Source organism: Mastigoproctus giganteus, chromosome 4 (assembly GCF_048544385.1).
Source record: "Mastigoproctus giganteus isolate SK-2022 chromosome 4, ASM4854438v1, whole genome shotgun sequence".
Taxonomy (NCBI): domain Eukaryota; kingdom Metazoa; phylum Arthropoda; class Arachnida; order Uropygi; family Thelyphonidae; genus Mastigoproctus; species Mastigoproctus giganteus.
The window spans coordinates 171417352-171431480 of record NC_143578.1 but is presented as its reverse complement, the minus strand read 5'-3'; the positions used below and the strand labels follow the sequence as shown (position 1 = coordinate 171431480).

Sequence of the window (14129 nt, the reverse complement as noted above, 5' to 3'; positions counted from 1 at the left end):
TAAGACAGAGGCAACGGCACGTGTGCTGGTAGTAGGATTATTCTAGACGGCATTCAACACACTTTCTTCCACGGCGAGAGTTCGCGTTGAACGTGGTCTGCCCGCACTACTCCTGTTACCTCTAAATGTCCCATAATCGCACAAATTTTGATGCACATGTGCAAACAAACGGTGGTCTGGTACATGTCTGCCAGCTCACAGTTCATATATCTATGCATGCTCTTCGTGCGGCGATTACTGCTTAAATGAGTAAACCAGAAATTTTCCCTCTCGTGAACGGATGAACAGCACCATCTACCGACTTACGGTGACGTTTCCGGTTTTGGATTCCTATGCAATTCACATTCCTTTAGATGTTACCTACCTCCCCTAAACGTTTGTACCAATATTTTTGAGACACCCTGTATAATAGAATGTAGTGACAAGACTGAACTTCTAAAAAAGAACGAAAAAATATTAATTTATTAAACCGGATTATGGTAAGGGTCACTATTAGTTAGAGCAGATATACTCAGCAGCCATAATGAAATACAGGCAAATGTATATGATCAGTGTATTGGGTAGGAGTGCTGACCTGTCAAGTGTAATTACAATGGAATAAATTGAAAATGCCTGCAAAGTAAAAGTAAAATGCCTGCAGATTACGTGAAATTATATAAAATTAAAGTTAACATAAAATTAATAAAGTACTTAATGATGCCGGTCCTAAGATTTTAACTACGTCTTCATGGGACAGGCAGCCAAAACAGAAGGATCCACAGCAATAAGCAAGGTCTCTGTTAAGAGCGAAACCTATCTTAAGAACAGACACCTTGCTTGTTAGCATTAGTAGGGTATATGATGCAAGAAAGTGAGCTTATACAGCATCAGCCAAAGAAAAAAAAAAAAAAAAACTTCCCATTTTTCCCATCCATTTACTACAAACATTTGTCTAGTTCTGCCTTGAACTTATTTAAGTTGCTGACCTCCACTACAACAGATGTAATTTTGTTCCAACTATCAACCACCCGCTGGGTAAAGCCTAATTTCCACACATCTATTCTACAATTGTCTTTCCTCAATTCGAATTTATGCCCACTCAGGTGAGTAATCTGAAATCAGAGGAAGAATCTTATTAGCATTAAGCTTGCTCAATCCATTCAAGGCCTTATAAAACTCAATTAGATCACCTCACAGATACCTAGTCTCCAGATGCTGCAATTTGCAGAACTTAAGCCTTTTTTGATAACAGCAACCCTTTGTTGCACTCATCAATGTTGTTCTCTTCTCTGCACTCGTTCCAGCAGCTCTACATCCTTCCTAAAATGAAGCCTCCAGACCTGGATGCATTACTCAAGTATAAGGCAGTGGTCTGACCACTGCCTTATACAAGGGGACAACCACCTCTTTATCTCTGCTAACAAAATTCCTGTATATCATTCACAAGACACCATGAGCTACTCTTGCAGCCAGTCTGCACTGCTCAGAAAACTTTGTATCTGACTGCACAATTACCTCAGGTCCTTTCCATTCTCCACTACCTTGCGTGTCGTACCACCCATTTGGTATGTTACTCTGGGATTACTGCTACCCATATGCAGTTTAATATTGACAAATGTCAATATTAAACTTCAGTTGCCACTTCTAAGCCTATCTGCTCAACTTTTCCAGATCCTGTTGCAGTAGTGTACTAACATTACTGTCATTAACAATCCTGCCAACCTTCATATCATCTGCAAACTAAGACATTAACCCTGATATACTTTCATCAACATGCCTTTCTTTGTAAACCTATTTCAATAATATCTATTAAAATTTGGCATTTTTCTGTATTTTTGTTTTTTAGATTTTGTAAATATGGAATTATTATGATTTTGATTGGCTTTGCTGTATACAGAGGTGATAGGGTCCTTTGTAGGTTGCAGATATTCACCTCCATTTTATGCTATATCTATTGAATTAAATAAATATTTGTATATACAGTGGATTCCGCTTATTTGGGCCACCGGTTAATTGGAGCAGCCGTTTATTTGGGATAAATCTTAAAGAACAGACCCAATCGAGAAAATAGTCAGGGTTTACTTCGCTTAATTGGGACAACGTGCCGTTTAATCGGGGCAGGAGACCGCAGCACTCGAGATTACCCTACGATTGTCTCCGACCATATCAAGTGGTTCGGTCGGATTTTTGGAGGTCACAACCATAAAACAATTAGCAGTCCCCTGTTTATTGGGCTTTTCTTGTAAGTGTTTCAATCATATAAAAAAATTAATTTTCAGAATCTGCTCTTCATTCCTATTTTTTAAGCTTCGTTACTCCGTTCTCACTTGTGCTATCGTGTTACTTGCAATTTGTGTGTGCCCGTGTTCTTTGTTATTGATTGCTTATCTTTTTTACTGTTTTAAATTTTAACCCCTACCCACAAATGTCAGTGAACAGAAATGTCAACTAGTTAGTATGTTCATATTACAGTGCGTATTAATTAAGCTATGCAAGTAAGCGTAAATTAATTTTTATTTTGCTAACCTGTGGAAAATATTCTTCCGAATTTCACGTATCATTTAATTTTTTAATTGGTAACATTATAAAGTGTAAATTTGTACTTAATACACTATATCTTTACTTTTATAGCCTGTGGATAATATTCCTTCTATTTTCGCAAATTAGAATCGCTGTTTAATAGAATTAAACTTTAATTCACAAACGTGCTCACAATGACCAGCGCTTACTACATATCGTACAGTAAACAGGACTTTACTACGGTGAGTCCATCGTAAAGTGATTTGGTCGTACAGAAAATCATCAATCGTAAAGCTGTATTTTTAACTATTTACTAGAAACTTAGTTTCATGTAAATAGTTAAATCGCATAACTGGGGCAGCCACTTAATCGGGCCAAAATGCACTAGTCCCGATGTGTCCCAAATAAACGGAATCGACTGTATCTATATATATATACACAATCAACCACCATTTTGCAGACCCCCTGGAATTGGTCTACGGACCCCAGTTTGGGAAATGCTGGTCTAGTGTATAATCTTGCTGACTCTGCTCTGCACTGGAGGGAGTCTGTATAGTGCATTGGGGGAAGCACAATTGAGGCCACATTATGTCAAGAAGCTGGATATATTCTTGATATGTGTACACCATATCTAAATATCTCAATGATTAATATAGGGTGGGCACTCTACTTCATCTACTGAATTCATCAAGAATAATCAAACCAACAGAAAGATCTAATCTCATTCTATGAAATTCATCTGTTGCCACTACTTTTCTCCCAATTTCATTAATCTCCCTTCCACTTCACCCATCCATTCGTTCCAAAGGCCTGCCCAGTCCTTGAGGTTGGTCACAGACATTCTCTCAGATATGCCAGACAAGTTGTACTTGCTACCTGGGAGTCTAAAACGCTGATGGAACTGATATTCGGGTGACACTCAAGTCAAAGTGGACCCAATTTCGGCGAAGTCCGGACGGTCTATGACAGCCAAATCCTCTGCTTGCACCTTCACGATGGTGGGACTGTTAGTAATCCTGGGTATAACCTTCATGCACAAGTACATGGTGGGTGACCACCCAGGTGTGAACCAACGTAAGCAGGGGTCGAGGTGTGGCGCCCACACCACATGGAGGAACGCCGCCCCTCTATGTTACCAGGCAGTACTAGGTGGTAGATGACTCTCATCAACCGGTGAAATACCACCACTTTGCTTATTGGAGGCTTGAAGTGGTGGAACCCATGTTTAGTCTCTAGAGCTAAGTTCCGGCCAACCCTTCCCTATCTCTTCCATCATGCAGTATGATTGATGATTTTTGAGGTTATGATGAATGTCGTGGCAAGATCCAATATTCCTTACATTTCGAGGGTACAGCTCTAAAACGGTGTTCGCAGGCCGGCCGCTAGTTAGTACACTGGACTGAACCTATTGGTAACTCTCTAGGAAGCTTCCGGATCAGCTAGTGTATAATCTTGCTACCTCTACTCTGCCAGATAGTGACTGGAGGGAGTCCGCGTAGTGTGTATGCGGGGAGCATTGTCGAGGCCACGTTATGTCAAGGATCTGGGTATATTCTTACCACATGTACGCCATATCAAAAAATTTCATTACTTCATACAGCATGTCCCACCCACTTTTTCTTACTATTGAATACACCATGAATTGTGAAAATAATAGAGCACGCTTATCTGTGAAAAGATCTAAACCTCCCAAGGACTTCCTAATTCATTTCACAAATATACGTGGTCTCAATTCTAATCTCAACGATGTCCATTTCCACTTGCAGTCTTCCAAACCCCATGTACTTTTTCTGACTGAATCTCAGTTATCAGTTGATTCAACTACTGCTCATCTCAGATGCCCAAATTTCTTCCTCTCTTTGCAACTTGACTTTCTCCAGTCCAACTTTCCTAACAGTGAGGTAATTTTCCTTGGTGATTTTAACGTTCACAACTCCAGCTGGCTTCCATTTTCTAGTCACACCAACCCAGCAGGTCGAGATGCTGAGGCTTTTGCAATTACTAATGACCTAGCACAGATTGTTCATTTACCTACAAGAATACCGGACAATCCTAATCATACAGCCAATATGCTTGATCTTTTTCTCACAAACAACCCTTCTAAGTACAAGGTTGAAGTGAGAGGTCCTTTAGGCACTTCAGATCACAACTTGGTGATTGTCTCTTCTCCAATGGAACCTTTATCTCATGGCTATTCCAAACCTCGTATTGTTTGGCATTACAAGAATGCAAAATGGGATGACCTGCGAGACTTCTTTTCTTCTTTTCCTTGGTCTGATTACTGTTTCAAAACTTCTGATGTCAACGTTTCCTCAGATCGTGTCAGTGAAATTATTCTTGCAGGAATGGAATCCTTTATCCCACACTCCACTTTAAAATCTCGTCCTTTATCTAAACCTTGGTTTTCCAATAAATGTGCTAAGGCTGTCCAAGAGAAGAACGTTGCATATCGTAATTGGCTTGTTTCTAATTCTTCAGTTTCATTTTCTGCCTACACCAAAGCTTGCAACAATTGTAAAGCAGTTATTAATCAGTCCAAACTAGAGTTTGAACAGGCTAAGAGTAGAAAACTTGCTTCTTGCCCTAATGGTAGCCGAACATTCTGGTCTCTTGCCAAAGCTATTGGCCGCAACTTTTGCCCATCTCTGCTCCCACCTCTGTCCAAACCAGATGGTTCTGTTGTCACTTCAGCCAAGGATAAAGCTGACCTGCTAGCATCCCATTTTTCTTCGAGCTCATGTATTAATGATCTTGGTAAAACACCTCCCACCATTCCTAACATGCTCCATTCAATGCCTCCTGTGGTCTTCCGTCAAAAGGATATCAGAAGGATTTTGATGAATCTTGATGCTAAGAAAGCTCCAGGTCCAGGCTAAGGGTTTGCTTCCTTCCTCTGCTGCCTCCTTTAATATAACTGGATAGATCCCATCCGCCCTAGGTGCCTTTTTTGTTTAACTTCAATTTCTCCTCCACTTTACTCTCAGTTATTACAAAATCACTTAGCTCCCTGTTAGAGTTTGATAAACTTCTGGCACTCCCCTCATTGAATAACTCCTCATTTGTGAATGCAGATGCAAAATACTCATTCAGTTCATCAGCTACCTGAGCATGATCATCAATAGTCAACCCATCTATGTTAAGTGGTTCAATCTGATTCATCCCTTTCCTTCTAGAATTTACATAAGTAAAGAATTCTTTGCATCCTTTGCCAAAGATTTCTTATAATCTGCCATCGCCTGCCTAACCTCCTTTCTGATTTGATTACAGACTAGTTTATATCTGCCATAGGCTTCTGTGTTACCTGATACTTTATATGCATTCCATACATTTTTCTTCTCTGCCACAAGCCTCATTAATTCATCTGACATCCATTTAGGCCTAAACCTTGAACGGAATTTTTCTAGCAGGGATAAGGAGGTGATTATTCCCTTGTATAAGGCAATGGTCAGGCCACACCTAGAGTACTGTATACAGGCCTGGAGGCCTCATTTCAGGAAGGATGTAGAGCTGCTGGAACGAGTACAGAGAAGGGCAACTAGATTGGTGAATGGGACAAAGGGGTTCTCTTATGAAGAAAGGCTTAAGTTTTGCAAATTACAGTGTCTGGAAACTAGGCACCAGCGGGGTGATCTGATAGAGGTGTACAAACCCTTTTTTGGCTGATGCTGCATAAGCTTGCTTTCTTGCATCAAATGCCTCTACTAATGCTAATGCTAATGCTAATGTTATTTCTTAGTTGGAATGAAAAGCCTAGTAGCCTCCAAAATTAAGTCCCTGAAGGCTTCCCATTTAGAATTTAACATATTAACATTGGTAACATCATCAGTTGATCCCACTGTACTGAATTTAAAAACTGTCTGAGACCCCAGTAGTCACCTATACAAAAGGAATAGTCCTTCCCTTTAGCTCTGATGGTAGTTACATCTTCAAGTAATTCCCACATAAGTACACTGTGATCACTGTCACCCAGCGGTTCCTTTATCTGCAAATTCTTAATGCATGAATAATCACTGCTGATAATCAGATCAAGAGTATTACTTCCTCTGGTTGCCTCTCGAACACATTGCTGTAGAAAACAGTCATCCAATAAATCTATAAAAGTCTTGCTAGTGTGCAAGTGACCAACCACAAGTTCCAGTCGATATCTGGAAAGTTAAAATCCCCCATTATGGGACATTCTGATTTATTGGCCCACTCTATTTCTCTGCACAATCTCATCATACTCATCAGATTCATTAGGCCTATAACACACATCTACTCTCATTTTTCCTTTCCCAGTGCTTAAAGCCATTTTGTTCTAACACATGATCTAAAGCTAACCTATTAACATCCTACTTTTCAACTAACAACTGTATTGATGATCTTCATAAACCTCCAATAGACTCCACTGAATGTTTCCTGCAGTCTTCCACCAGAAAGACATTAGAAGACTCCTGAACAATCTTGATGCCAAGAAAGCTCCAGGTTCAAAGCGCATTTTTTTCAGTTGTTGTCAAAAGTCATACTTCAGTTCTGTGTCACCTTTTTACACTTTCTTATGAAAGCTGGCGTTTTTCCTTCTTGGAAATTTGATCATTATCCAGCCAGTCCCGAAAAAGAGTGACAAATCTCTCTCTTGTCCAATTATTGACATGCTGCACCTCTACTCTTTCTAAAATAAAGAGTAGAATAATGGAGTAATCATCAACCACCAACTCTTAAATTACCTCAAAACCTCCCATTTGATCAATGATTGCCGATATGAATTCCATCGGTTTGATCTACTGGTGATATTTAGGCTTATGTTAACTCATCTTTGAATAAATTCGATGGAAAAGCTTTTTGAAATTCAAGATGTTTCCCTTGGCATTCTAAGGCTTTTAATCACATTTGGCATAAAGGCCTTCTAAACAAGCTTCCATCTTATGAATTACTGACTGTTTTTTGCAATTTGGTACCCAGTTTTCTTTCTAACCCTCATTTCAGTGATCACTGATGGCTCTGTCTTCTAATGTCTCCACCAACGCAGGTGTTTCTAAAAGGTCCAGTTCTTTCTCTCACAGTTTTTGCCTCTTGGATATTAATGTCCTTCCACTGACTGAATGTTCTATCCATAGTTTTCCTGTTGAATGAACACTACATTTTACCTTCCAATTTGTAAAACCTTGCTGTGCAAAAACAGCTTTATATCCTCCATCAAGTCATTAAATGCTGATTACCAGGTAATTCTTCAGTGGAGCGAAGAGAAAACTAAATTAACTTTAATCCCTCTAAAATTCAGTCTTATTTCTTGGAGAAAAGTCTACTGCTCCTTTGCTCATCTTCATCGACACTCAGATTTCTAGACAAGATAACAGAACACAGATATTGCTTACTCTGCATAAAAAACATTGGATTTTTTGCTTTCAGTCTTATTTTACTTCTACATTGCTACTTACTCTGTTCAAATCTCAAATCTACCCAACCATGAAATATTATTCCTAACCAGTCAGTATCCATTCACTGCCCAACTCCAAACTCACAGAAGCAACTTTTCCTCATTTATTCCTTCTACTTCTGTTTTCTGGAACAACCTGCCTTCATGTATTTCCCAAAAATTACAATCTACAGAAATTCAAGTCTAATATCATCAATTATCTTCTGTCTTCTCAACACACAATCCATACATGGCACTAAAGGAGCAAAATCCAAGGTCACTAAATACCAATCAGTAAACCATATATATTTTCCGTCAAATAATCACAGAAGAGAACAGCTTCTTTATAGTGCCCCTAGGGATTTAATTTGAAAGAAAACAATTGCTAAGTTTAGTTCAAGCTTAAATCATTCCTGTTATTTTTTTTTTTTTTTTGGGTTTTTTTTTTAGGAGCATTAGCAATTAAGGCCATATTGCTCTGGGATATGTGGTGGTCATTCCATGACCTTTCCGCATCCTCCGTATTTGGTAGTGACGGGCTCGAACCCCGGTCTAATCAAGAAGCGTGTGCTGCGCACTGCTGCTCCTTCTCACCTGGATACAGAGGCGCCTATTAAATCATTCCTGAATTAAGCTCCAACTTCCACATGATTAATGCAAGTGAAGAAGCACACCTAATGGCCAATTCATAAATAAAAATATGCAGAAACTGAGGATTTTTAATTTTTTTTAATTTATTTATTTTTTCAAAAAAGACAGATTCCCTGTCACAGAATCAGTGTTGTCTGGTATGATATTTGTGCAAAAATATGTGATAAATTGAAAATATACTGGTATCAATTAATGTTTTCTGACCCTAAGCATATACATTTAATTCAAGTTTAAGATTTTCTGCTCAGCACATAAGTCAATCTTAAAATTTTAGATGATTTTTAGTGATTCAAAGTTCAACTAATAAAAAAGAACCTACTGCAAATCAGATCAAAGCTTTGTTAACTAAATCAAAGTCAAATTAGTTCCAAGTAGATCATGCAAAGCAGAAAAGTATCTAATACAATATTAACTACCATTTCTGCTATATATATTAGTTCACTCAAATTGTTCTGTGTTCCAGACTGAGAATTCAAAGTGATGTTGAAAAAAAAAAAAAAAAAAACAGAGATTCCATTCAAATCTTACTAGCTAAATTCTAAAATTCTCGTTATCACATTAAGTGTTTCTGCAAAATGTGAAATTATTTAGTGGTAATTTCATGCTGGTAAGCTCAAGTCCTCATTAATAGCATATGGCAATGCAGTTCTCAGATGCTAAACGGACAGATGTTTAAGTTAGGTGATGAACAGAGTAAAAACATCTGTTTGTTGTTTGTTATTTGGTTTTTAGGAGCATTAGCAACTAAGGCCATATTGCTCCGGGGATATGTGGTGGTCATTCCCTGACCTTTCCGCATCCTCTGTATTTGGTGGTCACTGGCTCGAACTCCGGTCTAATCAAGAAGCGTGTGCTACACACTGCTGCTCCTACTCACACCTGGCTACGGAGGCACCGTAAAAACATCTAGCTAAAAAAATATGAAAGCACAAAATAAGCACTGTTCAGGGTGGCCACAATTTAAAATCTGTAGTGAATTTGGAATATGGTATTACTGGTTGAAATAAAATGATTTACCAGACTTTTCCATTGTCTTTAAACCGTTACTATTAGTATAAATTTATGGTTATAAATTTTCCTGCCATCTAAAACAAGTATGAATTTTAAAATGCTGAATTAAAAACTAAACAGTTACATACCTTTACAGTTCCTAGATCCATGGGATGTTTTATTACTTCATGATAATCTGGGAGATCAAGAAGTTGGGCATCAACAGGTTTATAAAATGGCCATGCATAGCCCTAATGAAAATATTAAAAAAAAAAAAAAAAAAGCAAACAACTTATCTTTAAGTATAAAGACAATGTTGTTTAGCAGCTTCCTTAAAATATCAGCATGAAATACTAACAAAATTATAAAATATCAATGTGGAGTAGCAACTTTATGCATTTACCTCTGCATTCCTTTAGTATTCATTACAATTATTCATAAAGAACCATAAGACATTAAAACCAATAAAATTTTAATATCGTAATTTTAACTAAAAAAAATCAAAGTACAGTAAACCCTCACATCTCCAGATTAATGGGGGGGGGGGTGAGGTCATCTGGATTTAGAAATAATCTGGATTAGTAAAGCAAAAGATAGCCCTAAAAGACCAAAAAAAACTTAGAACACAAATAAATGGAAAATTTAATCATACAGGTAGTGCTGATGAAAATAAATAAAAATATATCACTAGAATCTTTATTTAAAAACTATAAAAAAAAAATACATTTATCCATCAATAGATGTATAAATGTACATTACTGTCTTTTTATACATTTATCAGGAGGCATTGGCATCGGACACCAACGCCACTTGTTCATTGCTATGAATACCACTTACAGCTTCTTCCTTTTGGCTTTTTTAATGTCTATCTATTTGATACACTGCTTTTATCACTCCCCACATCGAATTTTAAAGCAAATGCCTTTATAGATTATTTTTGTTTTTTAATATCTAACACAGTCTGTTGGCCAATACCAAATTCTTCAGCACTTTTTTTTTTTTTTTTCAGGAACACCATTTTCAAGTTGTTCTATCACTTTGAGCTCGTTAATGATAGTTAAAAGTAACGTGTTTTCTTTTTATTCCACTTTTCAATTCTTTAGAGCCCATAATTATATAAAATATGTTAGCTTATGTAAGTATATACATATAAAGAAGTGCGCAAATGAAGCGATATAAGCAATAATATCTGTCTGACTCAGTCAACAACAATACTGAACAACAATCTCAAGACAATGTAACATATGTTCCATCTCTTTCTATGCAGTCAATCAGTGTGAAGTCAGAGCAACTCATCTGCCTTCCTAAATCCCACGTGTCATTCAAAGTACTCAACTGTAAACAATTTTTCACATTTCGATCCGAATTGACTGTAACCAGATTAGAGAGGGTTTACTGCATTTGATACTAACAATTCTAATTTGAAAATTCAAATTAGAACATAGAAATGCAATAAAGATGAGCAGTTTTTCTTTTAATAAATTTCCACTGTTTTCTAGCCAGCTTAAAAAGAAGAGTTGCATCTAATGGTGATAAGCTAGAATTTAACTATCCCACATTTTAACAACATTAAGATTGGTTACTATAATGCAAGTACAGATGTCATTAGTTATAAATGGATGTCACAATGGTTTCAGTGTGCATGCTAATAACTTTAGACATGGTTAGTTTAATTATGGAGAACTTGCAGTCTATTTATTATGGTTTTGTTGAGATTCAGAAGACACTTTTTAGAAACAGTATGCATTTGAGTCCAATGGCAGCGATATGTTTTGAAGATATGATGTATGATGATGCAGCAGTGGAAGAAAATAATGTTTCTGGCTAAACCTATGTAAACTATGTCACAGAGGCAAATACAAATTAGATCAACTGTTTTTGTAATTATTAAGAATTTTGAGACTGCTCAAGATTTAAGTGGAAAATATCAGAGTCTGCACAGTTACCAGTGGTTTTGAAAATGTTTCATCACTAAAAGCCAATTGCATAAAAAACATTATGGGAATTCTGTTGTCTCGAAACTTTACTAGATTGGACAGACAACTTGTGTGATCGAGACCCGCTAATATACTGATGCATTTGTCCGACACATTTTAGTGGCTAAGAAACATCAAATATATATACTTAGACAAGTTGTCTGTCCAACATCACTAAATGTTGGACAGACAGATTTTAATTAATGTTCCCAACTCCAGCCGGCTTCCATTCTCTAGTTGCATGGATCCACATGGCCAAAATGTATAAACAACATGAACTTCTGGAATATCTGTCACCAATTTGTTATATGCTGATCTCCAGTTAATTCTACAATGAGGGGAAAAAAAAAAAAAAAACACAGTTGACTTCAATACTTCTAAAACTCGCTCCTGGAAAAAAAAGTCTGCTTCTCCATGCTCATTTTTAAAGACACTCATATTTCTAAAGGAGATCGCATATGGCTATTAGGAGTTACCTTGATTTCTAATCTCTTAACATAAGAAAATAACATATACAGCTTACTCCGCATAAAAGAAGTTTTCTTTTTCACTCTTGACATTACATTACATCTAAACAACTACTCACTCTGCACAAATGTGCCATCCCATGGAATAGTGTTCCCAGATCTTGGAACAATAGAAGAAAGCCAGTTTAATTAATGAACAAAATCTTACAAAGACTCTCTACTCTGTGCCACATGGATGTTCACTTTTCGTTGCAAGCCATTTCTATGGATATTTCAATTGGTATTGTTCTTTAGAGCTGGCATCTGCAATATGCCCACTCTATTCTAGACCAATTAAAATATGTGCTATTACCAGCCAATATCCATTAATAGTTCAAACCACAATAAGAACCAACCTTTCCTCATTTATCCTTTCCATAGCTGTTCTCTGGAACAATTTTCCTTCATATATACTTCCCAAAAATTACCTACAAAAACTCAAGTCTAGAGTCAACTGTCTGTCTTTCTTCCTTCCTTCCTTCCTTCCTTTTAGCCATGAATGATATTATTAGGTTCTACTACCATTTCTTGTGGGTTTAAGAAAACCCACAAGAAAATGGTAGTCTTAAATGCAACATTTCTTGCATTTAAGAAAAAAGTGGTGGTACCCAAAATTTAAACAAAAATTGCAGTGCTGGCCTGATCGGCATCCAAATTTATCTTTAATTTCAGAAGGATTTTTTTTTTTTTTTTTTTAAATTCTACTTGGTATATACTAACATAATACAGGAATGTCCCGACTTACATAATACTCGACTTACGCAAATTCGACTTTACATAAGTTTTTGCCGGCGGGTGAAAACTGAAAAAATAAAAATTAAAAAAATACAGAAACGTATTTTGCATCTGTAGGGATAAATGGAGGTATTGTGAAAATATCATAATGTAAACCCAATAACATAAATCATATAAAACACTAATTTTCAGAGACTTCCCTTCATTCCTATTTATGTATTACAATGATTAAAGGAAAGGGATCAAGGGAAAGTGCAAGTGGTGGCAGTGCCAGGAAACGAAACAAGTGATTTAGAAATGAAGATGATTAAGAAGTACGAAATATGACAAAGTTTGTCATCTATTTCAAGGGAATTAGGTCTTGCTGTTTCAACAGCGAATACTATTTTAAAGGATAGTGCACGTATAAAAGAACTTGTCAAAGGATCAACACACTTAAGATCAACAGTGATCACAAATTCAGGTGCTATATTGAAGATGGAACAGCTATTAATAATATGGATGGAAAATCGGATTTGGCAGCAAGTGCTCCTGAGTCCAATGGCCATTCAAGAAAAAGTAAGAAGAGTTTATGAAGATATTAAGGATAAGTACACCGAATCTGAAGACAAGTTCATCGGCAAGCAACGGGTTTCTTGAATCTTAAAATAGGTCCAAGCATCGCGCTGGTTTCCAAAACAGTCACCAGTGTCAATTCTGCAGTTGCAGAGAAATTTGTGATGTGCTGGAAAAAATTGCCAGATCAAACATACATTACCAAAGAGGAAAAGACAATGCCAGGTTTCAAGGCTTCAAAAGATAGGGCCACACTCTTGCTTCATATTCATTAATATGTTCTTTCGTAAGGTTGAGCAGCTGACCCCTTCTAAATCTCCACAGCACTCAACCTCGCAGTGGCGTACTTATCAGCTGCAGATGTCAATTCTGGAAATGATGCTCGAGAGGTAAAACTTACTCACATTATTCTGCCTATCACCTCTCCTTTTTTGCAATTTTATAATTTTGAAATTTTTTAAATTACACGATTTTGTAATTTTTCCTGTGCATAAGATAAAAAATTGAACAAATACAATCAATAATTATATTCACATGTTCGTTGAACATTTTGTTCTTGATTCAATCAATTCAGCAAACACAGCTGTGAGTGCTGCACAAGCTTGGGGGAAATTCTGACTTATTTAGAGTTCTGTGTAACACAACCCTTACATTGATCGGGGAGTGGCTGTCTCCCTGTCTCTGCCTTTTCTCACTCAACCATCCTTTTATCCATTTTAGCAACTTGTCCATAACGCCATACTAATCCAGTCTGTACAATGAGCCAGGTGCCTCCGTCGGCAGTTAGGCAGGAGCAGCAGTGCGTAACACAGGCTTCTTGAT

The 14129-nt window shown here is 37.1% G+C and overlaps 1 protein-coding gene across 13 annotated transcripts in view; it reads right to left on the bottom strand.

The window, feature by feature from the left end:
- The window catches only part of LOC150087201 (bromodomain-containing protein 2-like), a 736023-nt gene that overhangs the window by 457041 nt on the left and 264853 nt on the right, over window positions 1-14129 (bottom strand). For all 13 annotated transcript variants that reach the window (XM_090373020.1, XM_090373014.1, XM_090373018.1 and 10 more), the window contains one exon: window positions 9685-9786. In XM_090373020.1, coding sequence (XP_090229146.1) covers window positions 9685-9786 — 102 coding nt within the window. The remainder of the gene's footprint in view (window positions 1-9684; window positions 9787-14129) is intronic.